This window comes from Furipterus horrens, unplaced genomic scaffold, assembly GCF_987537825.1.
Source record: "Furipterus horrens unplaced genomic scaffold, mFurHor1.1.pri manual_scaffold_17, whole genome shotgun sequence".
Lineage (NCBI taxonomy): Eukaryota > Metazoa > Chordata > Mammalia > Chiroptera > Furipteridae > Furipterus > Furipterus horrens.
Window position 1 is genome coordinate 53,102,892 of NW_028327187.1, and position 26,900 is coordinate 53,129,791.

Sequence of the window (26,900 nt, forward strand, 5' to 3'; positions counted from 1 at the left end):
GTGATGAACAGAGCCCTGAAAGGGAGCTTCAAGCTGTGTTTGTAGAAGCAACCCAATGAAGAATGGTGCCAGTGGGCTTGCCTAGCTCTGTAAGTGGAACTAAAGGCAGCAGCCCTGTCCCTGGGGAGGCCCAAGGGCTTTGTTTTGTTCCCTTACTGTGCACAACCTGCACCCTTTGCCCCAGTGGCCCCCTGGGAATGGCTCAAGGCAAATCTAACATTTCCTCTACCAACCTAGCCACATCTCAAGGGCAGGATTCCTATTGGGTTCATCTCTATACCCCCAATGCCTGCCACGTGCTGGGGACTTAAGTAATGTCTGGTGACCTGGCCTCTGGAGAAGCCACTTTAAAGCTTGGGTCTTATCAAGTGGGAGGCAGCAAGTTTGTCTGTGTATTCCTTAAGGATGCTGTGTTGGGCTTATTCATTCTTTACCAGTGAGCAGGCACCATGCTGAGGGCTGTGATGGTGAAGTTACCAATAGCAGTAAGGTCACAAATTGAGGGAATATTAGCTTCTGACACCTGCTGGACATTCTGCTGCCCATCTCCCCTCTTGCAAAACCTCTCCCACCATCATGGTTATCCCAAGGCCAAGTTCTTGTATCTCCCATCTTATCCCCTCTTCCTTCCTTCCCTGAGGCTTTTTATACAGACAGAAACATTCATATACTGAGTCACAGGAGCCTTGTAAGATAATGAGCACATTGAGGAAGGTTAATTGAGGTAATATATAAACATTATATGAAGTGCTTTGAACTATGCTTGAAGCAAAGTAGACACTCAACGAATGTAAACTGGTATTCAATACTGCTGCAGTGTGTGTGTGTGTGTGTGTATGTGTGTGTGTGTTGAAGATGGCTATCACACACAACAGAGCTGATAGGACTGACCACATGCTAAACCACACACAAACCAGAAGTGCTGGTGCTGACCAAGACAGTCAGAAGACACTTCAGCCATTCCATTTGTTCAGTCCTTGTAGCCACAATCTTGGGTGGAAGAAGGTGTGCAAGTCAGGAGCCTAAGGCACAGTTCAGCCCTTTATTTCTGATTTTCTCCCTCCTAAGTAACACTTTCCCCCAGGCCATAAAACTGACTAGACGTGCTCATGGGCATGGATGGGGCTAAATGTCTTCTGGGAAGCTCTACCTTCCCCACTAGTTCTCTGAACTCTGGCTTTCTGGCTTCCTTAATTTGGGATCCTTTTTGTCTCACCTGTCCATCCCACCATAACACACATGCACCTGCCACATTTTTCCCAGTATGTTGTCAACCCTAAGTGTATCTGAAGGCACGGGGCCAGGACTCAGAAGGACCATTTTTATCATGGCCCATTGATGACCATCTTCAGTGTGTGTGTGTGTGTGTGTGTGTGTGTGTGTGTGTGTGTGTGTCTAGAGCCTGAAGCTTTGGAGTACCAGTTCCTCTCCATGCTTAAGGCTTGTGACATCAAGATCTCTCACTCTGTCCAAACCAAATACCAACTTCTGGACCATCTCTCAGCAGCAGCCTCTTGACAGCTGGGCAGTCAGAAGGATGGTGACATGGACATGTAGACAATTTGTGATCTAAGACTTCATGAATGGAGGTTTGTGGGGTTTTCCCCCTCCAGTTTCCTCATGGGGTCACTTCCAATGGTTGACACCAGCAGCATGTCAGCTGCAAGGAGCAAATGGTGTGAGGGAAGAGATAACAGGTCTTCTTTGGCTACAGCTGATTCCTTATTTCCTCTCCTTGCCCAGTTTGGGAGAATTTGTTGCTGTCTGAAGGGCCAGGCAGTGCCAAGGCCACAATAAACAACTTGTCCAGTACACACAAGCTCTTTGGACCCTGAAATGTCAGCTGGCCAACTGGCTCACAGCTAGACCCTGCATTGTGCCGTTTGCATCCAGCCCTAACAATGGTGCTCAGCACTTGTAGAACCATATGTCATAGCAACAAGCCTCGTAGTAGTGACCTGGCCTTAGCTGTCAGATGCCAAGCTTAGGGGTTACACTTAGTGCCTCTGGCAAAAAAAAAAAAAAAAAAAAAAAAACCCTTAAGGACCCATCTCTGCAGGTCCCAGACCAGGAAAGTGGCCTGCCCTCCACCTCCCCACTCAGGCCAGACATCCAGATTTCCTGTGCTCCATTTGGCTGAACCATTAACTAGGGCTGGACAGAAATACCTTGCCCAGTGGAAGCTAGTGGGGTGCAGAGCATGCGCCTCCAGGAGGTACAGACATAGCCTAAAGGGCAAGAGAGGAAAGGGAGAGGTGGTGAGGTTTGGTGGCAAGAGTGCCAGGCAAGGATCCAGGAAACCTGGGCTCTACTCCCAACCCCTGCCACCAACTCCCTTGGCGTCCTTGAGCAAGATCACCCAGAGGGCAGGACTGGAGGAGCAGGCACAATGCCAAGAACTTGCCTAGAAAAAGAAGAGCTGCAAAATCTAGTTCATGCTTTTGGGAGGTGGGGTGGAGTGTTTAACCACAAACACTTTCTACTGAAGAGCTACCTAGTTACCTTTAAATGCCTGGGATATATCTTGACCAGCAAAGGTGCCCAGAGGACATATTAGAAAAAAGAGAACCATTTCTTCCAAAATGTCCTGTCATTTGTCTTGCTTGGAGGGCCAACAGGCAAGGATTCCTGCTACAGGGACTGAGGGTGGAAGTCACAATTGTCCCTTAGCTGGGAAAGGCCCTGTGATTGTCCTCATTTCAGCCTCTTATGATCACCCAAAACAACTTATCTGGAGTGTGATGTTTGTCCTTGTTCCTAAGAGCTTGTCTGGAAGAGGCATTTCCAAGCTCACCAACATAGGCACACATACCTCACTATCCCTAATGTCCAGAGACCCACACCAAGGCCCATATTTACTTTCAGGACCTGCCTTTATATCTCATCCCTGAAGCATCCTTTCCTTGGTAGAAACAAGTCAGCTGTTTGTTCCCTACATGCTCAGTGAGGACTCATAAGGTACAACAGCCTTCAATAGCAAAAAACACAGTTGATAGAAGCTACCAGTGTCTGACACAGAGTAGATGCTCAATAGATATATGTTAAAATAAATCCAGGCTGGAATAAATTCACAATCCTTTTATAGAAAAGACTGAATTTAATAGAAATGTTAGCTTTTGCTATAGGACCAGTTCAGGGGCAGAAGGAAGAAGCTTGTATGTGACCCTGCAAAAAACAGCATGGGGCAGCCACCCTCTGTGTGTATGGAGGGAAGGTAGGATACACCCACTGAGGGGTGGGGGAAGGATGTCTGGGAAAAGGGCCAACATACACTTCAGTCTGAGGGCCTCAGACACTTCCCAGTACAGGAAGGCCCCATGGTGGTGTCTAATTGACTTTCGAGTTGTTCTCTTCCTTAGTGAAAGCTCTGTGGCAAAGCTAGGGTAAGAATGAACTTCTAGAGTCTCTACTGGAGCTTTGGGTGGCTTCTCTTTATTTCCAACCAGGTGCCAATTGAGAGGGAAGGCATTGAATCTGATTAGCATTGCCTGAGGGAGCCAGCAGGGCCCTGGCTGGGGTCTTCCTAAGTCGCTCATACCTTAACGGGACTCGTCTCTCCTTTCAGTTCAGGGTCCTGGGAGCCGTGGTCTGACGTTGATAGCTCCTGATAGCTTCGCTTGCCAGATTCCTGTGCTGTCTATGCCTTCACAGCAGGGTGGGTGAGAAGGAGTGGCCCAGGAAGGAAAAACAAACAGAGGAAAGGTCTTCAGGTCTTTTGACATTGTAAGTGCTAGTGATTTTACAAGATTTTTCCATTGGGAGGACATTGAGCTGACCTCATTTTATGTCTGGCTTGGGCTTTGATGCCACTGTCTAGGCCATGAACTGAGAATCCAAGAGCCTATGGCTTTATTTCAATACATACTTGACAGTCACCACTCTTGGCAAGGCCAGGCAGGGACCTCCTGGGGTGGAACATGGGAGGATGTGGGTGGTTCTAAGCCTCTGTTCCTTCCACCTTTTCCTAGGGACAGTATGACCCCAGGTCCAAGCACTGTGATTGGACCTGGATGGCAGGAGAGGTGGGCTTTTCAAGCTACAAGGACTCTAGACATCAAGTTCAGACAGGAAGAAGGTGTTTGAAGGAGCACTGAACTATGAGTTGGTGACTTGGGCTTGTATTACAGCTGGACCGCTAATTAGCTGTCTGACTTCAAGCAAATGACTTCTCTCCTGGTCTGTTAAGTGATAGATGCGTAAGTGACAATGCAGAAGTTAGGAAGGAGAAGAATATAAAGAATAGAGGAAGGAGCAAGAATGTAACATTCTAGTACAGTGCAGAAGTGGGAAAGTGGGAGAGAAAGAGGTGTGCTGCGTTGTGGTGAAGTGAAAGTGGCCCAGAGTGCAGACTCTGAGCCCTAGATCGTGTTCCCAATTTTACCATTAATGAGCTGTTTGACCTTCGGCAGGTTACTTGCCCTCTTTGTACCTCGTTCAAGTGGGAGGAATGAGTTAGCTCCCAGCTCCCACCAGACTTTCTCGTTGGGAAACATATGGACATAAATGGGAACAGAATCAGTGCTCAGTGGTGTGACACTGACAATAGGTGCATTTGGAGAAGGGGTGCTTTGTGATGGTGGCTGATAGGTTAAGACCTTACCTAAAGGGCAAAAGAGAAGAATAAAAGAGCAGCAGCCCCAGAATGAAACAGACCTGTATGGAATATTAGCTCTGGCCTTGCCTGTCTATATAACCATGGGCAAGTCATTTGCTTTATCCAAATTAGTTTCCTTACCCACAAAAAGAAATTGAACTAGTTGATCCTTAAGGTTGCCACCATCTCTCTGATTATCTGGGTAAACAAAACACAGCAAAAAGAGACCAGAATATGCCAAATAGGCCAAAGGGAAGAATTTCACATTCAAGGAGGAAGCCAGCCAGTGTGAGTCAGACACATTCACCAGGAGAAAACAAGTGTGGTGTACCCAGAGCAATAGTGGACTTTGCAGGGGGCGGGGGTTAGTGAAGGAAAAGAAGGACAAGGGGAAGGAAAAGACAAGGCAAGGTCATCTCAGAGGAGTGATTGGAAGGGACACTGAAGCATGTTCAATGAGAGAGGGCTTAGCTGGAGGTCCTGATGATAGGAACCACCACCTGGCATGGAGGTCTTGAGTGGGTCTCAGACCAGATGCTAAGGGTGGTGGTGAGTACCATTGCAGCCTCACCAAAAGCTAAGACCAGAGTGGAGGGTGGGGAGCTGGAACACTTTCAAGTTGGCAGGCCTTCCATGGAGGAGAGGGTGATCAGGAGCCTATTCCTAAGTATTTGATACTCATAGATTTTTGACATCACTGATCCCTGCCCTGACCCAGAGATTGACTTTGGGCAGGTGTAGAAACTAAGATCCTGAGAGGGGATTCAACCTGCCTGGAGTCACATGACAATTTCATGGCAAGACAAGGAGCAAAAGTTGGCCTTCCTCCTGATTCAGAGCCTAGTTCTTTTGGTGACCCCTGCCCCCTCCTTTTTTTGCTCTTAAACAAATCTCTGGTTGGAATTGTTGGCCTCTTAAGGGGAAGAAATGGAGTGAAGAGAAACCAATTCCAGGTAGCTGAGGCTCTCAGGGCCTTGAGAGGCCGAACTTTCTAGCATGGCCGTGAGCCATTTGGCCATAGAGCCCATGCTTGGGGCAGGGGCAGTGAGGGCTGGGTAGGGGTAAACAGTGTGGGTTCTGGAATCAACTCATTCTCAAATCTCCGCTCCATCTGTGTGACCTTGGGTTAGTCACCAACTCCCTGAGCTTCTGTTTTTTCATCTGTAATTTGTAAAACAAACTAAAAAAATTACATAGGGTTTTGAGGAATAATTGAAATAATGCATGAAAAAGTGCTTGGCCCAGTGCCTGGAGCATAATAAACATTCAATAAGTAGTAGCTATCATCATTACTTTTACATTTACTGGTTTAACAAATGTTAGAGTTTGTGATCTTTATTACCAACCTCCCACGCCCACCAAAGACCTATACTCTGTACTATCAACTTCTCTTTCTTTAATCACCTCAGAATCCTGCCACCAGTTCAGCCGCTAAGCCTTGAGTTTCTGAGACCACCTTCGCCACCTCCATTATAGGACCAACTTTCCCAAGTGGCTTCTCCTCAGAGTCCCACTTCCTCTTGACTTGCCTGCTGACATGGGACCCCAGAAATGGACAGAGTGAGGGAGACAGGTAGCAATGGCCAACAACATGAGGCTATGCATTGCTGCCCTGTGACCAGTTCCTTGGCAAGGTCTAGCAAGGTCACCTTTGGCCTCTAATCTATTCCTTTGGGGAGAGAAGGGTTGAAATGAAAGCCTGAGGGAACACTCAGATGAAATCAGGGCTTTGCCCTCACAAATTGGGAGAAAGTTTCCCTAGAGTATTTGTGAGACCAAAAGACATTACAGCCAAGAGGATTTCCACCACCTAGTATGGGAGCAGAGCTATTAGATCCGTGCTGATCCATGGTGGGCATCATTCTGTAGACCTTAGGAAGAGCTCAGGGGCCCCTAATTCTGCTGAAGGAAACATGTTTCCTCAGTGAAAATACTCCTGGTTGTAGACCTTCAGATGGAGCTGATTGCTTATGCTTAGAAATTCAAAGGGTGCCCCAAAGTGCTTCCAACCTCTTGTCCCTGGGGGATAGGTGGGGTCACCAGAGAAACTCGGTGGCACTTTGGCCAGGGAGGCCTGAAATCACATTGTAGCATGCAGGTCCTGGAGATGAAAGAGCCTACCCCATTCTCTGGGTTGAGAGGTGAAGGAAAAGATGGGTGGGAAGAAAAAAATGGATGGAGCCTGAACAATTTAGACATGGATCAGGCAGTTGCCTATCTGGCACAATTTCATGGGCCCCAACCAGACTCCACTCCCAAATTTCCCCAAGCACATGTAATCAAACAATGGCATGTTTCTTGAGCACATGCTAGGTGTTGCACATTGTGTTCAGCCTCTGTAGCAAATTGTCAAGTGCAGTCATCACCACCCTTCCACTCCCTAGAGTCTTTCTTCTTAAAAGCTTCCATGGGGACTGGCTAAGGTCAGGGCTGGGAATTTGGGGTCATTTAGCACACCAATGGCCCCAGAGAAAGTATGTGGCAAAAGACACTTGGATAATGAAGGAAAACCTGAGGGTGATAGGATGAGTGGCCAGGATGGGGCAGGAGATGCTCTTAAAGCAGGGTGGAGGCACACAGGAGATCAAATCTGGCTAAGGGCCTAGCTCTGGAGGAGAGACAAAGGATGGGAGAAAGTAAGGGAGCAGGCCAAAGGCACACTGGCTTTTCTTTTTGAAGAGGACTCTACTGTGTAACCTGAATGAGTCCTTCAAACACAGCAGGGGGGAGATATAATAATCCTTGATATTTGTCCAGGACCTATTTAGAAAGCAATCTCTCTCTCTCTCTCTCTCTCTCTCTCTCTCTCTCTCTCTCTCTCTCTCTCTCACACACACACACACACACACGCACACACACACACACACACACACACAGTCTCTTAAGTTTCATAACAGCCCTGTCAAGGTGGATAGAGCATGGGGTAAATACTCCCATTTGACAGGTGAAGAAACAGACTCAGAGAGATTAAGTGACTCGCCTAAGGTCACACAGACAGTTTTAATGGCAGAGATGGGACCACAACTTATGTCTCTTGACTCTCAGGGCAACGAGGTCAGAATTGATGTAATGAGCATCCAGAGAATGGAGGTAACGATCTCCATAGTGTTATCTCAGGAGTTCTGGAAAGAACCTCTGCCCCATATATATGTCTCTCTCCTCTCAGGTCACTAATACCTGTAATTGCACTCTTACAGATTCATCTTTTGGTTTGAAACTGTAGCTCCTGTTAAGACATGGAGGAAAGAGTGGGAGCATAGGAGAATATTTCAGCACCTAAGAGTGTACTTAAGAGAGGGCCCTGGCTGGAGTGGGTTGGGGGAGGGGAGATCAGGGGGTGTGTTGGAGGGGAGGGCTGAGGAGGGGAAGCAACACTGGCAAACCTCCTTTTGCGTAAGAAACGGAGAAGTTGCATCAGAGTGTGAATGCTAGCAACACTGAGAAGGGGGGCATGTCTGTCCATTTAAGCCTAGGAGTGCTTAAATGGGTGAATGCACTTGGAGTCCTTGGAGGGAGACTGGGAGACTGGGGGAGGACTTCCATGTAGTTGTGGTGGGTAGACAAGGAAGCAGTTTGGCCTAAGAAGCTAGAATTGTGCAGGGTTGGGTGGGGGTCGGGGAGCTATTCAGGGAGCTGGCCTGGAGCCAGGGGCTAGTCCCAAGGGGCTGAGCTGAGGCTTGAGAGCTCTGGGCCCCATTCCAGCCCCTGACCTTGAGTCACCATGCAATTCGGCACTTTTCCTACCTCAGCTCAGACACGCATCAGGTCTCATATCTTGGCTTCCCCTTTTGCAGAAAACTATATACACGTTACTTTCTGGGCTTCTCCTGTCTGACCTTGCTCTCACCACCTCCAAGCCTCCTGGGCCTCATGGAAACTCTTGCCTGCTGCCTTTGGTCCCAGAGGCTGCTGCTCTGGGGTGGTCTTGAGGGCAAGGGCTTGAAGGCCTCACTCAGCCCTTGGCCTGGACCTCTCCACTCAGAGGCACATTTGTAAATAGCTGCATCTGAGGAGATCAAGGCTGGAACTGTTAGGACTAGCAGCAACCTTAGAAGTCACTTCTGCCATTCATTCATTCAATTACTACATTTGTTAAACACTTACTATGTATCAGACACTATTATAGGCCCTTGGTATATGACTTCATGGAGCTCCAGTCTAAATAAGGGTATCATTAATCAAATACGCACCCAAATAAAAGGAAATTTGAAGCCCTGATCATCTCATTTTACATTTGGGAGAAACTGAAATCCATAATGGATATGGGACTTTTCCAATGTTGTTCTAGTAGCCATGGGCAAAACCAGACCAGAACCCAGGTCTCCTGACTACTATTCCAGTGTTTTTTCCACCATGTTCTGGAAAGTGTATGTAGAGTCAGACTTACTATATAGTTAGAGTAGCACCAGGCCTATTTGGTAAGATTTGATAAACAATCTCCCTTCTTCCATTGTTGTCCCCACCTCAGCTTGTTTCCTCCCCATCCCCATACCTAAAATTATACCACTGACTGAAATCTTCGGGTTAAGCTCTTGTGATTTGACTGAGCAAAACCTGTTGAGCCATTACCTGCCATTTACACAAACACATTTCTCTGATTTGTCCCTTAGGATTGGCCCAAAGGTCAGGTATGGTTGATTTGTGGTGGGGAGACTAGGAATCCCCTTAAGGGAGGCATGGCTGGGAAGGGCAGGGTGCCCTCTAAATAGTAGTGAGGGGCCCATGTAACTCCAGGCAGGAGGAGGGCACAGGTTGCCTGAGGGGACAGGCAAGAGGAAGGTACAGTAGTCCCTCTCCATATCGCGGTTCACTTATCGCGGCCTCATTGTATTGCAGGATTTTTTTAAATATTATTTTTAATTATTTATCACGGATTTTTTGCTATATCGCGGGATTTTATAGTACTGTATATGTATGTTGTTAAAGTTACGTAGGTTTAAGAGTGTAGAATATGTTTAAGAACATAAGTAGCATTTTATAAAAGTGTGGAAAAGGTTAATAAGGGACTGGGAATGGTTTATAAGTGTGTGGGAAGGGTTTATAAAGCCTTAAAATATATATAAATACTAAAATAAATATAAGGTTCCTACTTCACGGATTTTCACCTATCGTGGGTGCGTCTAGAACATAATACCCGCGATAAGTGAGGGAATACCGTACCTGAAAAGGAAGCAGGAAGGTTCTGAAGACAGACTCCTATTTCACAGTTTAGCCTTCTGGCCAACCCTGCACCTGTACAGTGATTGCTGACATTTTGTTTCAAAATACATGTTTACATTTGATCTTTCCTTATACTGGATTATACTGAGTCTTTTGTCTCTTCCATGGCCTGGTAACTGAGTAGTTTGTACTTAGATTTCTGAGGGGCCTTCCCTGAGTCTGGTCAAGCAGTTGCCCTTAAACATTCTGCCAGCCCCTGAATTGAAATGCAGCTCCATCCTATCCCGGCATGCTAAAGGAAGTGCTCCTCTCCAGGGAATTGCAATGGGAATCCTTTAGTCAATGGAAAGAACTAGCCCTACTGGAGGGCTTCCCAACCCTGACCCTCATAAGGGCCTGTTTCCAATTCCCCCACAGGTGTTACAAAGGGAGTTCAGTGGGAAGGGACATTCATGTCTTGAATGTAGCCCTACCTGGAAATCTCCTCAAAACTAAGTGAAATGCCCAGCTAGAAACAACCTAGAGCTTTAGAATCACATACCAGAGGTTCACTTCTGGCCTCTGTCACTTACTAGCTGGGTGATCCCAGACAAATTACTTAACCTCTCTGAGCCTCAGTTTCTTCATCTTAAAAAAATGGGCTTAATGATAATATGATACCCAGTTCCTACTGTCAGCTATGCAACTGTTGACAAGGTTCAAAATGTTAATGTATATAATGTTCTTGGCACAATGCCTGCTCAGTAATCAGTACATGGGAGCTACTGATATTATTATTGGGACCAGATGTGGCTTTGAGATCTCCCAGCCGTAAGTCAAGACCAAACAGCAGTCCATCCCAGCTTTCTTGTTGAATCGAGGTTTTCAATATGTCAGGTTTGCTTAAAGTAAAGCCCACCTGCAAGGCATTCCATGTGCTGGTGATTCATGGGAGAGGTGCATGCCACCCACCTATTTTAAGCTGTTATACATTTTCTTCTCCTTTACATGGACGTGTTTACACAGGGGCGGTCAGTCCCAGTCAAAACAAGATGAAAATACACTGCTGGCTGGGAGCCTCAGGCTAACTGGTTTCAAGTCCTCTCTCAGCTGTCACTGCCTCAGAACATGGCCATGGGGACAGGGAGGGGTTACTCAGCCCTACTCTCCAGCCTTCTTCCATTGGTCCAGCTCCGCCTGGTGGCTGGCAGTTGGCCATCACCTGGTCAAGCTAAAGTGGAGCTCTAGGGCACCAAAGTTTTACAAGGGTAAAAATGAGGGGTGCTGAGGGACCAGGGCTGTCCTGGACAACTCTGGTGTGACTCTTGTGTCTTCTGCCAGGACTGTGTCGTGCATAGGCAGAGAAGGAACTGCCAACAGACAGTGGCAGAAAGTGGCCAAAGAAACCTCCCCTTATGCATGGCATTTTAGCCACTCAGACAGACTCATTCCTGTGAGTTAATAGGAAGTTCTTGGTTAAAAAAAAAAATTGCCCTGGGGAAGGAGGACCCAACAGCCCCTTATCAGTCATAGAATCTTTCTGGGGGTCAAGTTCTCACCTATGCCAACTTATAAATGAGTAAGCAGAACTTGAGGAGGAATTGTCCATTTGATGAGCAAATGAGTGTGATACCCTGGACACTTCGGCAGTTTGGTTTCTTGACAGCGAGTCCAGAAACTAAGATCCATTGTGAAGCTTTGCCTCAAGCAGCACCCAACAGTCTCTGTTTAGTCATCCTGGGTCACTTCTCCCAGAATCCTGCACTATTCAGATCACACTGAACAGATCATCATGTTTCTTCCCTGAGAAAAAAACTAAACAGTTTCCCTTTCAAGAAATTTTCATTTTAACAGGGATCCTCAAGACTTCAAACCCAAGGGTGACATTAATGGTGAGGATGCCCTTTATCTTAGTGGGCATCAGGATATTTTTAGTCAGGGCAGTTCTTTGTCCCCACCTCCCCCATCATTCCAGTTATATGGCTGTCACTTGCTCAGAATCAGCCTTGCTGGCCCGAAATCCCTCTTTGATGTTGCTGCCAGCTGAGACTTGGCTGTGCTGCTCCTGGGCTTCATCAGCTTCCACTGCTCCCTGTGGGTTCCCTGTTCCCAACTGCCTCTAGCTAAAGATGGAAACTGACCAAAGTCTTAGTGTTAGTGGAGAACCAGGAGCACACGCACAGATGCGTGCATGCACACACACACACACACACACACACACACACACACAGATGAGTTATTTCTTTTATTGAAGAAGCTGAGGCTTACTTCCAGGTCATTAGTGGCCTTTTATTTAATTAATTTATGTTTGTGTTACATTTCCCAACTATGTTTGATTTTCACCAGTCTTTTATGTTTTTTTAAATCCTCAACTGAGAACATTTTTTTCATTTCTTTTAGAGAGAGAGGAAGAAAGAGAGACAGAGACAGAGGGGGGTGTAGGGACATCAATGTAAGAAAAATAATCTGTCATTTGCCTTCCATACATGCCCTGACCTGACTGGGAATCAAACCTGCAACTCTTCAGTTACAGGACAATGCTCCAATCAATTGAGCCATACTGGCCAGGGCAAGTCTTTCATGTGTTTAACTGTGGAGTGTCTCTCAGGCACTAATAATCATCCCCAAATTAAAGTGTTAACACAAGGCAACTCATGGATTAGCCTATAGTTTAATACATCCAAACCTTTTATTTATTTATTTGTTTATTTATTTCGCACATATTTACTACATTGAGACTGTCTGCCAGGCACTGGCCCAAACCCTGAGAGTACTGTAGTGAATAAGATAAGCCCCTGTTCCTGTAGTGCTTGTCTAGGAATCCCATTGATACTTAGTGAGTACTAAGAACTTGTGTGCTACTCACTTTTGGTAATGGTCTTATTCGGCTGTGCCTTCAGTACTATTTGAAAGATGAGAAGTCCTGCCGATTACTTACTGCTTGTGCCATTGGAGAGGCTCTCGAGACCAGAACCTTATGCATATTACAGGTTCTCAGTTCAGGGAAGAGTTGCTAAGACCTTCAAAAGATTAAATTTAAATGGTCATTCCATTTTATCATCAATCCCTCAAACCACTCCCTCCCAATAAGCAGTATCAATAACTTGTGAAACCATGGAAATGAGAATTGGAACCGGACAGAAAATTAGCAATGCTAGACCTTGAAACAGCCGTGATAGGGCAGCTCATTTGGTGAGCCATTTTGCCAGCAGTGTTTGTGGGCCAGGGCCCTTATTCATCATGAAGCATATAACATTCACACAGCCCTTCTTACTCTGCAAAGAACTCAGCTATGCTGCTTATAGGATGTCTGCCCAGTCTGGAAACATAGGCTATATATACAGTAGTCCCTCTCTATATCTCTATATCGCGGTTTGCTTATCGTGGCCTCACTGTATCGTGGGATTTTTGAAAATATTATTTAATTATTTATCGCGGATTTTTCACTACATCGCTGGATTTTATAGTACTGTATATGTATGTTGTTAAAGTTACGTAGGTTTGAGAGTGTAGAATATGTTTAAGAACATAAGTAGTGTTTATAAAAGTGTGGAAAAGATTAATAATGGAGTGGGAAAGGTTAATAAGGGACTAGGAACAGTTTATAAGTGTGTGGGAAGGGTTTATAAAGCCTTAAAATATATATAAATACTAAAATAAATGTAAGGTTCCTACTTCACGGATTTTCACCTGTCACAGGGGGGTCTAGAACGTAATGCCCGCGATAAGTGAGGATCACTGTATGTGTATATATATATATATACTTCCAGACTTTTTGGTATCCATAAGCATATATACCTTGTATGATGTATATGTTGAGGAAGGAAGCATCATTCACATTTCATGAATAAGGAGCTGGCAGCATAGAGGGTTTACAGACCTACTAAGCAGCCCCTGCAGCTGGCCAAGGTTGAAAAAGGACATATTTTCTTCTCACTTGACCAAGTTCATTTAGAATAGGTGCTGGAACTGTGTTTCTCAGGGAGCACCTAACCCTGGAATATGCACTAAGGGAGTCCCTCTCAATTCTTATCATTACAGGCATGCCTCCGAGATATTGTGGGTTCAGTTCTAGACCACTGCAATAAAGTGAACATTGCAATAAAGCAAGTCACAATTCTTTTTCAGCATATATAAGTTATGTTTATACTATACTGTAGTCTGTTAAGTGTACAAGAGCATTATGTCTAAAAAACAATATATATACCTTAGTTAAAAAATACTTTATTACTGTCCTGGCTGGTGTGGCTCAGTGGATTGAGTACCAGCCTGTGAAGCAAAAGGTCGTGGGTTCAATTCCCAGTCAGGATACATGCCTGGGTTGCAGGCCAGGCCCCCAATTGGGGGTGTGTGAGAGTCAACCATACATTGATGTTTCTCTCCCTCTCTTTCTTTCTCCCTTCCCCTCTCTAAAAATAAATAAATAAAATCTTTAAAAATACTTTATTTCTAAAAAATACTAATGATCATCTGAGCTTGTTGATAAGGGGCGCCCAGTAAACTTGCTCAACACACAGTTGTCACAATCCTTCAATTTGTAAAAAATGCAATATTTGTCAAGTACAATGAAACAAGGTAAGCCTATACTTTCTATCTGAGGGCTCAGGACCTGCTCCATGAGTCAAGCCCATTATTGCAGCAGTGCATTGTTGGAGAAAGTTTGCCTAGTGACATAACAGATGCCTCTGAATTATCTCCCAACTATGCTCAGGCTCCAGTGGTCCAAGACATCCACAGAGTATCTGTGAAACTCTCTTCTTCTCAACTGTTGAGCTAGTAACTGCCTATACTTGGCCATTCCTCAGTTTCCATATTTACTTTAGCTCTTCTGCAATTCTGTCAACAAACTCCACAGTATTATTGAATGTAGCAAATAACAGGATGTCAGAACTGTTGACCAGGATTCATTACTTTGCTATTAGAGCTCTATCCCAGGACATAGGGGCCAGTGTTCCTCTTATTTTGTTAAGATGTATGAGCTTTGGCAGGAAGCCTTTCTCAGGCAGGCCCACCGCCCTCTGCTCAGTCTATAGACCTTTAAGGCTGCTGTGCCTTTACGGCTCTGCCTACGAAAACCTGGGCCCTTCTCCTTTGCTTGGTGGTACAAATATGTTTGTAAATAGATTTTTCAAACAATCAAGGCAAATACTTTGAATTTTCCATTTTTGTGTTTTACCGTTACAGTCTTGCTGTGGCCTTTAAAAGAAGTCTGTACTTGGTAGGGTGGCTTCAGGAATTAACATTCATTTTGTCAAGAAGGGGGTTGAGGACTGTATTTTAGGCTGGCACTAAGAACTTCCAGGCTTTTGACCCAAGATGTCTTCCTCTTCTAACCCTCACCCCCAACACTGCCTGTCTCAAGGAGCAAGAAAAGAGGTTAAAAAGGTCAATCTGTTGCTGACAGGCAACCAGGAAGTCCAGGCCTTGGGGGAAACCATAGCCTTTGTTTATTCAAGCCCCAAATCTAGCAGGCAGTATAAATTAAACATAAAAATAAAATAAAATAAAATAACAAAACACAGGCCAGATGAGTACCACAGAGAACAGCAAATTCCCCTTCTGTTTTTCCCCTGGGAGAGGGGAGTCTGTGAGCAGTGGGGCTTCCTGGCCAGGGATGGGATAAGGATTATAGCGGGGAGGAGAGCAAGGCTTGGATCAGAGTGGGGATGGGCATGTTGGCAAGTCTCTGTATTCAGCTCCAGTAGGTTCCTGCCGGGGAATGAGTCACACCCCTCCAGCCAACCTCTGAATGGACCAATGTTTGATGGGTGGTGACAGCCAAGGGCTGGAGGAAAGCTGGCATTTGTAGAAGGTAGGTAGAGCTAGTTAATTGACCAAATTGTGCTGTTAGAGAAAAATCAACCCCACCCCACTTCTCTCCCCATGCCCGGGTTCTTCTTCCTACCCACCCTGTGATGCCCGCCCCCATGTCCCAACCTCTCAGGCCAAGAGTTCCCACCAACAGCTGTAGCAACCTGTTCTTCATAATAGAGAGGGGGGAAATGCCAAAGATTGACTTGTAAATCAGAGCAGGTTAGGATTTTCCTTTTAAAAGCACCTCTCATTCATGTTCTGATCAAGTTTTCAGGATTGACAGGAAAAGAGATGGCTGAACAGACAGGATATTAGGCCTGGAATATGCTAAAACCCCATGATGGGGCATCATCCAAAGTAGGTCTTGGTGACTCTGGCACTACTGGGGCTTTTCATGTGGACTTTGTATTGGTTCTCACCTTTAGACTAGTGGTTCCCTAAAGTAGTTCCATGGACTGGGGCCAAAAAGTTACATCCATATCACCTGAAAATACCTTTCCCTAGCCACAGACCTATTTCACTAAAATTTCTGGGGCTAAATCCCAGGACATCTGTATTTTCCACTAGCCCCCCTAGTCAATCTTGATGTTAGGAATCTAATTTCTGCAAGATGAGAAGGGAACCAACTGTATGGGAAAACATATTTGCCAATGATACCTCAGAGGGATTGATCTCCAAAATATATAAAGAACTTTTAGGACTCAACACCAAGAAGACAGACAACCCAAGTAAAAAATTGGCAAAGGACTTGAACAAACACCTCTTTAAAGAGGACTTACAGGGGGTCCATAGGCATGTGAAAGAATGCTCAACATTACTAGCCATCAGAGAGGTGCAAATTAAAACCACAATGAGATACCACCTCACACCTGTCAGAATGGCCATCATCAACAAATCAACAAACATCAAGTGCTGATGAAGATGTAGAGAAAAGGGAACCCTGATGCACTGTTGGTGGGAATGCAGACTGCTGCAGCCACTATGGAAAACAGTATGGAATTTCCTCAAAAAAATAAAAATGGAACTGCCTTTTGATCCAGCAATTCCATTGCTAGGATTATACTCTAAGAATCCTGAAACACCAGTTCAAAAGAATCTATGCACCTCTATGTTCATAGCAGCACTATTCACAATAGCCAAGTGCTGGAAACAGCCTAAGTTCCTATCTATAGATGAGTGGATTAAAAAACTGTAGTACATTTACACAATGGAATACTATGCAGCAGAAAGAAGGAACTCCTACCATTTGCAACAACATGGATGGAACTTGAGAGTATTATGCTTAGCGAAATAAGCCAGGCAGCGAAAGACAAATACCATATGATATCACCTAATACAGGAAACTAATGACCAACACAGACAAATGAGCAAAATTGAACCCGAAGCAAGTAAACAAGGAGCAGACTGACAGTGACCGGGGGTGGGGGGGTGAAGGAAGGAAAGAAGGGAAAGGGTCTAGTCAAGGAACTGGTATGAATGACCTATGGACATGGACAACAGGGTGGGGATGGACTGAGGGAGAAGGGGTGGTGGGCTGGGGGGAGAACAATGGGGGAAAAGTGGGATTACTGTAATAGAAAAAACAATAAATAAAATTAAAAAGAAGAAAAGAAAAAGTCAAAAAAAAAAAAAAAGAAAGAAACAAAAAGAATCTAATTTCTTTCCCCCCAACCCATAGTCTACCAGCAATGTTTATCTGCTGTGAGACCACTAGTCTTCTAATATTGATCAGGCACTGGCTACTCTTGGAGGTAATATGATAATTTAGTTCATGCTTAAGTATTTCTAAATGATAGTGGCAGAATGTGGCACTTTCCCAGCGATTTTTGCATTAGATAAAAAAAGAGTCTAATTCTTCAAAGTGTAAAGAACTCCATTAGAACCTCGGATGATGACTACTGTCATATTCAGGTCAGGCGAACAGCTTGGACTGAGAGGACTTTATCTCAGTGCCCTTCAAATCACACTTCTCAGGTAGCCAGTCACATACGGCATCCGTGCCCATACTGATTCAAGTCAGAAGTCCTCATAAGGAGCCTGTAGGAATCATTTCTTAGGTGTTCACCTGATTGATTGGGCACAAATAGTGCTTGTTTTTATTTCTCTTTCATTTTAGTGTGTGATTTACATCTTTGAAAACTATGGACCTTGGAAGCACCAGGACTTCCTACTCCTGGTATATAGTGTAAGGCTGCAAGCTGGTTCCCCTTGTATCCACCTGACTGCCACCTCAAGCTTTCCTTGAGACCCTATCACCTATCACTGCTGCATAGTATGCAGCCTGCCCTGAATGTCAGAGAGAGCAGAAGCTATGGGTTTTGATACCTTATCTAGAGTGTCCTGCCTTGAAATCTTGCCATGTCCTGTTGCTTTACTACCCCTTTTGGGTTATGCAGAAGCTGGCAATATCAGAGAGGTGGGGAGAGGAGAGAGAGGGGAGAAAGAGAGAGAATGAATTATGCCCTTCTGCCTGGTTATTTCTATGAATTAGACTTTGTGAAAGACTGAGAGGGTGTTTGCATAAATGCTTGCGTGCTTCCATGTTTCTCTTTCTTCCTGATAAAGGTGTGTGTATTCCTTGTCAGCAATTCTCAAACCGACTGGGAGCATTCCTTAACCCCTCCCAGCACCCTTTTCAGAACTCAGAACCCTGGCTCTGTTCCCATAGCTGGGTGGCCCTGCCCAGGGAGGAGTTTGCCTTGTTTCTCTCCTCTCTCTATGTTCTGGAGTAGTGTTCCCCCTCCCCCCTCTTGCCACTGCTCCCAGCTAGGCTGCCCTCTTTCCATCCAGGAAGCCCAAGGTGGGATTGTGTGGCTGAAGAGTCAGGAACTCTTAGGAATTGTAGAGCTCCCCTTCCTACATCATAGAGTCCCACAACAGAGGATCAAGGAGCTACTTTAAATAAGCCCATGGTGAATAGCCCTTTTGTGAGGTAAGAAAGGGCCTCAGGCATTCAATGTGAGATCCCTGGGAGGCTCATACTTCTTACCCATCATGGCCCAGGAGCTGAGTGCCTGAAAAAGTTGGCATTATTACTGTGGTTTTGTTCCTCAGGGAATTTGTACTACTTCAAAGGTCACTCATTCTATAGTGGGGTTCACAGTGGAGCCAGGTACACCACCTCAGAGTCCCTGGCCTCTTCACAGGCCCCTTGTCTGCTGGCCTCACATCCCCAACAAGATCCTCCTGGTTCTTGTCTTCCAAGCACTGCCAATAGCCCCAAGACCTTCACATACCACTTAGAGTAACTTTGGCAACTGCCAGGGAAAAGTGGCTTAGAATTTTGACTCTTGGGATTGCTCCAGAGGGCAGAAGATATGGGGAAGATATCCAGATAAGCTGGTGGAAGGGTGGTGCAGACAAGCATGGAGCAGCCATTTTCTTGCTACTTTCTTTCCCAGCCCATAGGGAGGGTGCAGTAGGCACTCAGAGGATTCCCAGAGGGTGGACTGTGAGGAGAGGGACTGTTCGCCTACCTGAAGATGCTTGCTGGTCTTGCATGGCAAGATGGGCCAAGAGGTTAGTAGGTAGAGGTGACTTCCACACTAAACATAGACCTCCTTCTCAGAAGAAAGGAACTGGCAACTCAAAGAACAGAGACCTTTTTTCTTTGGTTTACAAATCCCAAGAGTTAAGGAAGGGAATCAAAGGGGCACTGTTGGCCACAATGTCAGAGGAGCCTTAGGTCCAAGAGCAACTCCAAGCTTCATGGCTGTGTGTTATCCCCATCAAGATGAGCATGGGCCAAAGGGCAGATTGGAAAGGAAAAAAGCACACCCAATCCTGAGAATGAAGTGATGCCCAAGGATGGCAGTGGTGTTGGCCTTCCCAAACCCCAGGCCACCCTCCCAAGCACCCTTGGGGGGTTCTAAAAGCACAATTTTTGACTTGTACTACCAGTTTTTTAAAAATTTACCTGACATGTGCCTTGAACTTAGAATAGGCTTTCAAGCAACTTTGAATTGAATTGAATTGAATTGAATTGAATTGAATTGAATTGAATTGAATTGAATTGAATTGAATGATAGTGGAACAAGTGTGGGGAGCCAGGAGAAGGAAGAGATTCCATTTACCATGGTTAATTTTGCAATCTCTTTTTCAGGAATATCTATTTCATACTTGTAGATGGGTAACGAAAAATGAGAAAGGAGAGGGCTTAGAAATGTTATGCAGGTAAATTTTCCCAGCTGCAAGGCATAAGGGGAAGGGAGACAGGCGTAAATGTTGACAAAAGGTTCATGAAATTTAAGATCCACCGAGCTAAATTGCATTTCTGGATAACATTGCCAATACTTCCAGTCTAGGACAAACCAATTTCACCCATAGTTAGCCACCAAAGTTGGGATGATGAAGGTGATTTGACAAGAGCACCTTTGACTTCTCTGAAAATTGGGTTTGGTTCTGCTGTCATCCCTAGTGTCACTCAGAGATTGCTTGTGAAGCTTACATGGGACCCTGTCCTAGAGGGAGCTGAAAGGCACAATTCATTGCTCCTGCCATCATTCAGTACCAGGGTTTGGCCCAAATCAGGTACTAGAGCTGATTTTCCAAGAGAGTGTGTTTATCTCCACCAGGACTCTCCTTGGGCTTCTACCATCGCCTTCTGCATATGTTCACATCCTCCTCCCCATTTTTCTGCCGCCAAAGTCGGGGTTCTGGGTCTTGGCCATACAGGGACATTTACATGACCCACAGAGGACAAGGCACTTTCTCTGTCACTATCTTTCCTTCTTGCTTTCCTTCTTCTGGAGTTTGTTGGGGATTTTCCATGAAGTCAAAGTAACAATGTAAGTGGCAGCAGCCTTTCTGTCTATAGTCTTCCACACTGGAGTGGAATCAGAGGAGAACAGAGAAGCAAGGACATTTCAGCCTCCTTATTCTCCTAGCCTCTTCAGAAAAAGGGACAAGTAATTAGAAGTAGACAGAGCTTCCACCTGAAGGGGGCCTTAGAGGAGGAGTAAGTGGGGAGGGCTGTTTTGCAGACGTTCCATGTCTTATTAACAGTGCTAACGCTCCCATGCTTGATATCCTTTTTTATTTCATTTTCCAGCTGTAACCCAGTATTTGCTTTGTGGCTTGTCCCACACCTCTTGCATCGTGTCTTTTTCCACTTCTCCTGACACTAGAACCTCTGTTTTGCTGGCAACATTGCTGAATCTTTGGGTGGAACATTCCCTGTAGAAAATAAGCAAGACTTGCCTATAAATAGCTTCCTTTGGGCTTCATGGTACACAATGCTTCAAGTGTGACAAAAAGGGAAGTGAGATGTTCCCTCTCATCACCACCCCCATCCTACCACACCCACCCTGCGTCTGCTCTCCACCCCTTGGTGGCTTACTGTGATCCTGCCCATGGATTCTGCAGCCCACACTGTCTAGTCTCAGTCCTACTGTCCTGTGGGAACCCAAAGTAGGAAGGACTCTTGTCCTAAAGTCTGGTTTTTGAAGTAGAACAGACCAGTGGGAATGCTGAGACACTTCTTCTAGATCAAAGGGGACAAGTTGGCTTGCAGGGCCTGCTGACATGGAGGAATTTGTCCCCATCCTCATTATTCCACCTTCCACCTAGAAGATTGCCCCTGAGAGAGGGTCACCTGTGTCTATTTAAATGCAGAATCCCATGGCTGCAGGGCTAGAACTGAGAGCCCGCAATGACCTGGCTCCTCAGCTGGGTGCTCTTGCTTTGCTGGCTCTGGGTCCAGCCTACCTCGTAAATGTAGGATGGGAGGCAGGGAGTTTGGAAACTTTTACATAAGGTTTCTGTGCAATTGTACTCTTAGTCCACTGTTTACTGCCTGGGGCTCACCTTAAAGCCCACAGGACACAAGGATGCTGAAAGCCTCATGGATCAGCACTTGATTCAGAAAAGTTAAATCAGGTCATAGATACCTTGTACAGGGCAAGCTTCCACTCACTGCAAGTTATGATACAGCTATTCTGGGCAGAGGACTTTTCTATGTGCTGAGGGTTCAGCAAAAACTTTTTGGGTTCTTCCTACTTCTGGTCCTCCCACACCTGCCCTTCTTTGAAAATCTTTGTAGAGGGACATTTATGTCCATTGTCCTGCCTTAGGGAGCCCTGGGATCCTGGGAACCTGGGATCCAGCCACTGTTTGATAAGGGAGGATTACAAGGAGTAATTTCACTCAGCTGGCAGCTGGCAAACCAGAGGTGTAGAAGGGATGCAAGATTGGCTGAGTGTGGGCTGAACTTGGGACATCCTTTCAAAGTTGTGTGTGTGTGTGTGTTTTTTTAAACTAAATCCCTGACATGAGCTTGTTTTCTTGTTGTTGGTTTCATTCTCTTAAAAGCTGAGCACAGCAGGAATAGAAAAAAAGGAGTTAATTAAGGGTGTCAGTTTGTGGGGCTCTGGGAACTGGAGGTCAGACTGGACTGTGAGGAGTACTCTAAGCCTCCATAACCTTATTTGGGATATTGTATGCCCCAGGACTGCATATTCCATTCTGGGAGCCACCTGGTTGGATTAATGTTTTCAATTTCCTTGACAGTGAGAGCTTTCTTTGAGGGTTGTGTGGCTGCTTTTCAAAATGATGTGGGTGAACACAGCCCTCTTATTTAAAAAACTGGATGCTTTGGATATTCTTCCTGGCCCCCAATGCTGCTCTCTCCTGCTGTGAGTGTCAGAAAAGCCAGGTGCACTCACAGAGCTCAAAGTCAGCCTCTTGGACCACTCTCTAAGAGTGCTACTGGAGTCCCAGGGGCACTTCTCTTGCCCCTCACCCTTTCTTTCATTTCACCACTTTCCTGGCACCTCCATCCCATCCCCCAACTACTTAGAATCACCCATTGAACAAACCTATCCCTGCGTCATAGGACAAGTATAGTAGGAACAAACTTAGTCTCTAGGTCAGGAAGACCTGGGCTGGAATCCCAGCTCTACAATTTACTAGTTGTGCCACCTTGGGCAAAGTAGGCTCAGACCATTGGTTTCTTCATCTGTAAAATGATGGTGACAGAGCCTACTCCACAGGATTGTGGTGTGGCCATCACAGTGTCTGGCTCATAGCCAATGATGCTCCATTAATGGTAGCTATTATTGTCAGTGGACCTCAAACTCAGCTTATTTTTAATTGAAGTATAATTAACATCTAATTCAAACACAGGCTGGCTAGCAAACTTAACCTCTTTTCTTTTCCTTACCTACACTACCTGGATTTCTTTACCTCCATCTCCACTAAAGGAGCTGTTTTTTTGCTTCTGTCTTATGCCTTGTTTTCCTGGTAGTGTTTTTATCCTGCCAACCCAGCTTATTTATCTCTCTTTTTCTTTTTGTCTCCCTTGGAATCTTGGGGTGGGTAGTAACAGTTAGTTTAGAAAAAAATTATAAGTTGATGAAAGGTCAACTCAGAGACTCTTCCTGGATTAAGAGCTCTATGTAGCACAGAGGGCACGCTAATATATCAGGGAATTCCAATATCAATTAAGGTCCTGATTTAAGAAGGTTTTTTTTTTTTTCTCAGCTAATGCTCTTGATGACCTTTAGATATAGTCTAGACTTTGTTCCATCTACTACACAGGGGTCTTGGTGCAAAGACTATGTTCAGACAGCTTGTAACCTAACTGTAACATAATATCCTGAGATTGGGATTGTCTCCCACCTCAACTGGGATGAAGAAAAAGACCAACCCTGGCTAGTGTAGTAGGTTGTCTTGAATAATTCTGTTTGTCAGCCCTTTTCAAACAGAATGGCCCTTGTGCACATATTACCACCAGTGGGGTTCAATAGAAGCCCCACGTCATAATGAAAAATATTGGGTAAGGGGTCAATAGGGGAAAAATGGGACAACTGTAATAGAAAAACAATAAATAAATAAATAATATTGGCTGTTTCGTGGCATACTGCCCTGGCAGCCTGGAGAAAAATTAAGGCTTTCAGACTGGGCTTCACTGGGGCCTTGGCCAGGTGTTGGTGCCAGGCACCTGGTTAGAAGAAATATCCTGAAGCAAATAATAATTAGCTTCTTTGCTGATAAGAGAACCCCAGTACTTTTCCAATAGCAAGATTGCATTAAGGTATTTCTTTGGACCACAGCCTTAATTACAAACTGATTCATGAGTACTGGCCCTAACCTCAACCAAACTATTGAATATATGGTGGAACCCAATGTTCTCCTTATGGCCCTAAGTTGGTATAAATAATACTCCCAGTTGCATCACCTGTCTACTATTCTGTCCCCGTTTCTCCTTTTGGCTGCAATTCTGTGTTTTTCCACAAGGTGGCTTCACATTGGAAAGAGCTGAAGAAAAGGGCCTGAAGCCTCTGATGTTTTTTTATTTTCTAAGCTTGAGGCTGAAAAGATGAAAATATAGTTTGATGGGAACATATACAACTCTTAATTGGTAACAATAACCTCGTTTTCCTTGTGACCTGTAATTGTTATGTGCCTGAAGTACCCTCTAATCCTATGTATGGCTGGATCCATCATCACAGGGTAGGTGTTTTCCTGGGATGATATATATATATATGTAGTTTTGGTTGGTAGTTTTGTTGTAATTTGCTATTTATAAGAAAGTAACAGGATCATGTTTTTAAAAATAAGGACATGAAATCCTGGATAATGTATGTACTTTCTTTGCAGAGTAGGGTGTAGAAACCAGAGGAAACGGCTGGCATCTTATGATGAGTCCAGTGCCCACACCCCTACCATCTCCTATCCTGTCATCTGTCACCTTCTTGGTCCCCAGCTTCTCCCTGTACATGTTCCTCTTTTCATCTGAGCTGCTGGACACTCTCCTCCGCACAGACCCATTGGCATGCACAGATTAGCTAAGAACTGCACACTTCCCATGCATGTTGCAGACCTGTGCATGTGTCAGTACACAAATAGGCACGTCCAAAGGAAGAGCTGAGTGTACAAGTGCTGGACTTGGGGCAAGTCAGCAAACCCACTAGCTGGATGAGGGGACATGCAGGTGAAAAAGTATGTGTGCAGGAGAGACTAAGAAGTCTGGTGGTGGGAAGAAGGTGAGGCTCCTCTTGGTGGGTGGGTGTTCAGCGAGTGTACCATGTGACGGCATTGCAAAACCATAGTGGTATACTGGTTAACCCCTAAAGAAGTTTTTAAAACCAGCACCGCCCTCTACTGCATGCTTCCTATCTCCTGTTATGGCATTTGTATCAATTTCTCTAAGAAATCAGTTCCAGTTTGGTTTTTACCAATCTCCAGAGCTCTTTGGAGATGCTAGTTGGCACAAGAAAGTGCTGTACTGTTTACAGTCCCAGCCTCAGGTTCAGGGAGAGGATGTGGTTTCACTGGGCCACGGAGCCTTGTACAGAACTCATTTGCATGACCCCTGACACCACGTGACACAGCTGGCTCCTCCTATATAAAGAAGCAGGAGCTGAAATATCTCCGACTCTGGGTTGGACTGGCGGCTGTGGAGTTTGTGATACACTAGGTGACACCCTTCGAGTCACTTTCCTTCAAAGTCCGGAGCGCTTGCCTGGCTTTGGGTCTTCTTGGCAGCCTTTGCCCCCTCATAGACCCAGGGTCAGACGCACAGAGCCCAGCCCCCTGCAGTGCGCCAGCAGCCTCTGCCACCAGCCCAGGCATTCCAGCCCACCCAGCACGTCCAGTCCGGCCCAAAGCTGACCAGAGCTGCCCAGCAGCACAGCCATGAACACCAAAATGTACCAGACCCCCATGGAGGTGGCGGTCTATCAGCTGCACAATTTCAACATCTCCTTCTTCTCTTCCATGCTTGGAGGGGATGTGGTTTCCGTTAAGCTGGACAACAGGTAAACTGCTGGCCGAAGCTCCCTGAGAGGCTCTGGTGGGGGGGTGAGCTGCAAGCGGGATCTCTGAGCGAGTGTCGTGCCCTTGGTCCCGGTTCCCCGCGGTGCAGCATCCTGGGAAGGGGCGGGAGTAGGGTACGCGGAAGAGGGGGCGGTCACCGCCGCACTGGGACCCGCCGTCCGAGCGTCCCTGCGGCCTCCGTGCCGTGAGAAGCAGCTGCTGCAGCCGGAGACAGGGGGCTGACTGCTCTGCGAGCTGCAGGGGAGCAGACCAGAAGCTTCCGAGCACAGAAGGAATTGAATTCCTAGCTAGCTTTGGAGCTTGGTAGGTTTACCCAGGACCTTCTAGGCCAAAGTCGCAGAGGGCCGGCAGTGGTGGGGAACTCCCTGATCCACGCGCCCCATTGTTTGCCTGTTGCCCGGGCTAGCGAACAGGCCACGCTGGCCCATGCGCCCGGAGACCCATGCGCCGCTGCACACTGAGCTCTGGGTAGTGGCGGAGGGGAGCCAGCCTGGGTGGGGAGGTGCAGCTTCCTGCAGGGGCCATGAAGGGACCTAGGGACAAAGTACCTGGAAATAGAAGGCCAGACAGAAGAAGAGCTGGGGCAGACGAAAGACTTTGGCCACAGCTGCCAGGTACTCAGAGTGGAACGGAATGGGTAACGCGGTTGCTTTGTTTTTTGTCTTGGCAGTGCCTCTGGAGCCAGCGTGGTGGCCATAGACAACAAAATTGAGCAGGCCATGGTGAGTGGCATCATTGTGTCATTCCCATCCCCAGTTGTAGCTGCTACTATGTAATTCGGCATGATTTAGGGGGTGGGTGCCCAAGCAATTAGCCAAGAGTCTGAGGAAGCTGAAAGGCTGCTTTCTATCCCCTTGTAGGCCTTAAGTACAGTCCCATTAGAGTGCCACCTCTGAGGGCATTTACTGTCTACCCTTGATGGGCTCTCTCCTTTCTTTCTTCCTCACCCATCCTGGAGCTTTGCAGCAGCCTCTGGCTAGCTCCTAGGCCCATTGCAGACCTGTGAAGTCAGACACTTGCATTTGTGTGAATCTCGCATTTGGAAGAGGCCAGAGCTCATTGGATGCAGCAGCACTGCAGTGCCTCTGCAGAGTCTGGGCTGGGGTCAGGAGTTGGGAGGGAACAGGAAACAAAGCACCCCAACCCTTCCCTACCCCTTCACCAGGTAGAGTTTAAACTCCACCCAGCATCCTTAATAGCTACAGAGGGTTAAGTCCTATAGCAGCTAGCAGCACTTAATTGTGCCCTGGAGCCTAATGACACAGTTCCCTGACCCCAGTGCAATCATGGAATTCAGAGATGATGCTGCAATCAGGTACTTTCCCCTCTAGGGCAAGTGTCTTGTCTTGCCAGGCTTCAGGACAGCTGAAACTTAAGTGTGCTGGGTCATGTGGAGAGGAGAGTCCAAAATTGCAAATTGTATTGTCTTGGTAAAGATGTGTAAAGTAGACGAACAGTGTGGGGTGCATTGCAGGTCTTCTCTGGGATCTGGGCCAGCAGCAGAAACTTATGTGGAAATGGGGATATAGCCAACCACCAGGAACCAGCAGAAGTCTCTCCCAAAATGCCCCTAATT

At 46.1% G+C, this 26,900-nt stretch overlaps 1 protein-coding gene across 6 annotated transcripts in view; it reads left to right on the plus strand.

Moving 5' to 3' along the window:
* TSC22D3 (TSC22 domain family member 3) overlaps positions 1-26,900 on the plus strand; it is a 61,081-nt gene that overhangs the window by 32,344 nt on the left and 1,837 nt on the right. For 5 of the 6 annotated variants that reach the window (XM_090264736.1, XM_090264735.1, XM_090264738.1 and 2 more), the window contains exon 3: positions 25,995-26,046. In XM_090264736.1, the coding sequence (XP_090120862.1) occupies positions 25,995-26,046 (52 nt within the window). Of the gene's footprint in view, positions 1-24,833; positions 25,306-25,994; positions 26,047-26,900 lie in introns of those variants that run through there. The other variant, XM_090264741.1, reaches the window with a different exon arrangement.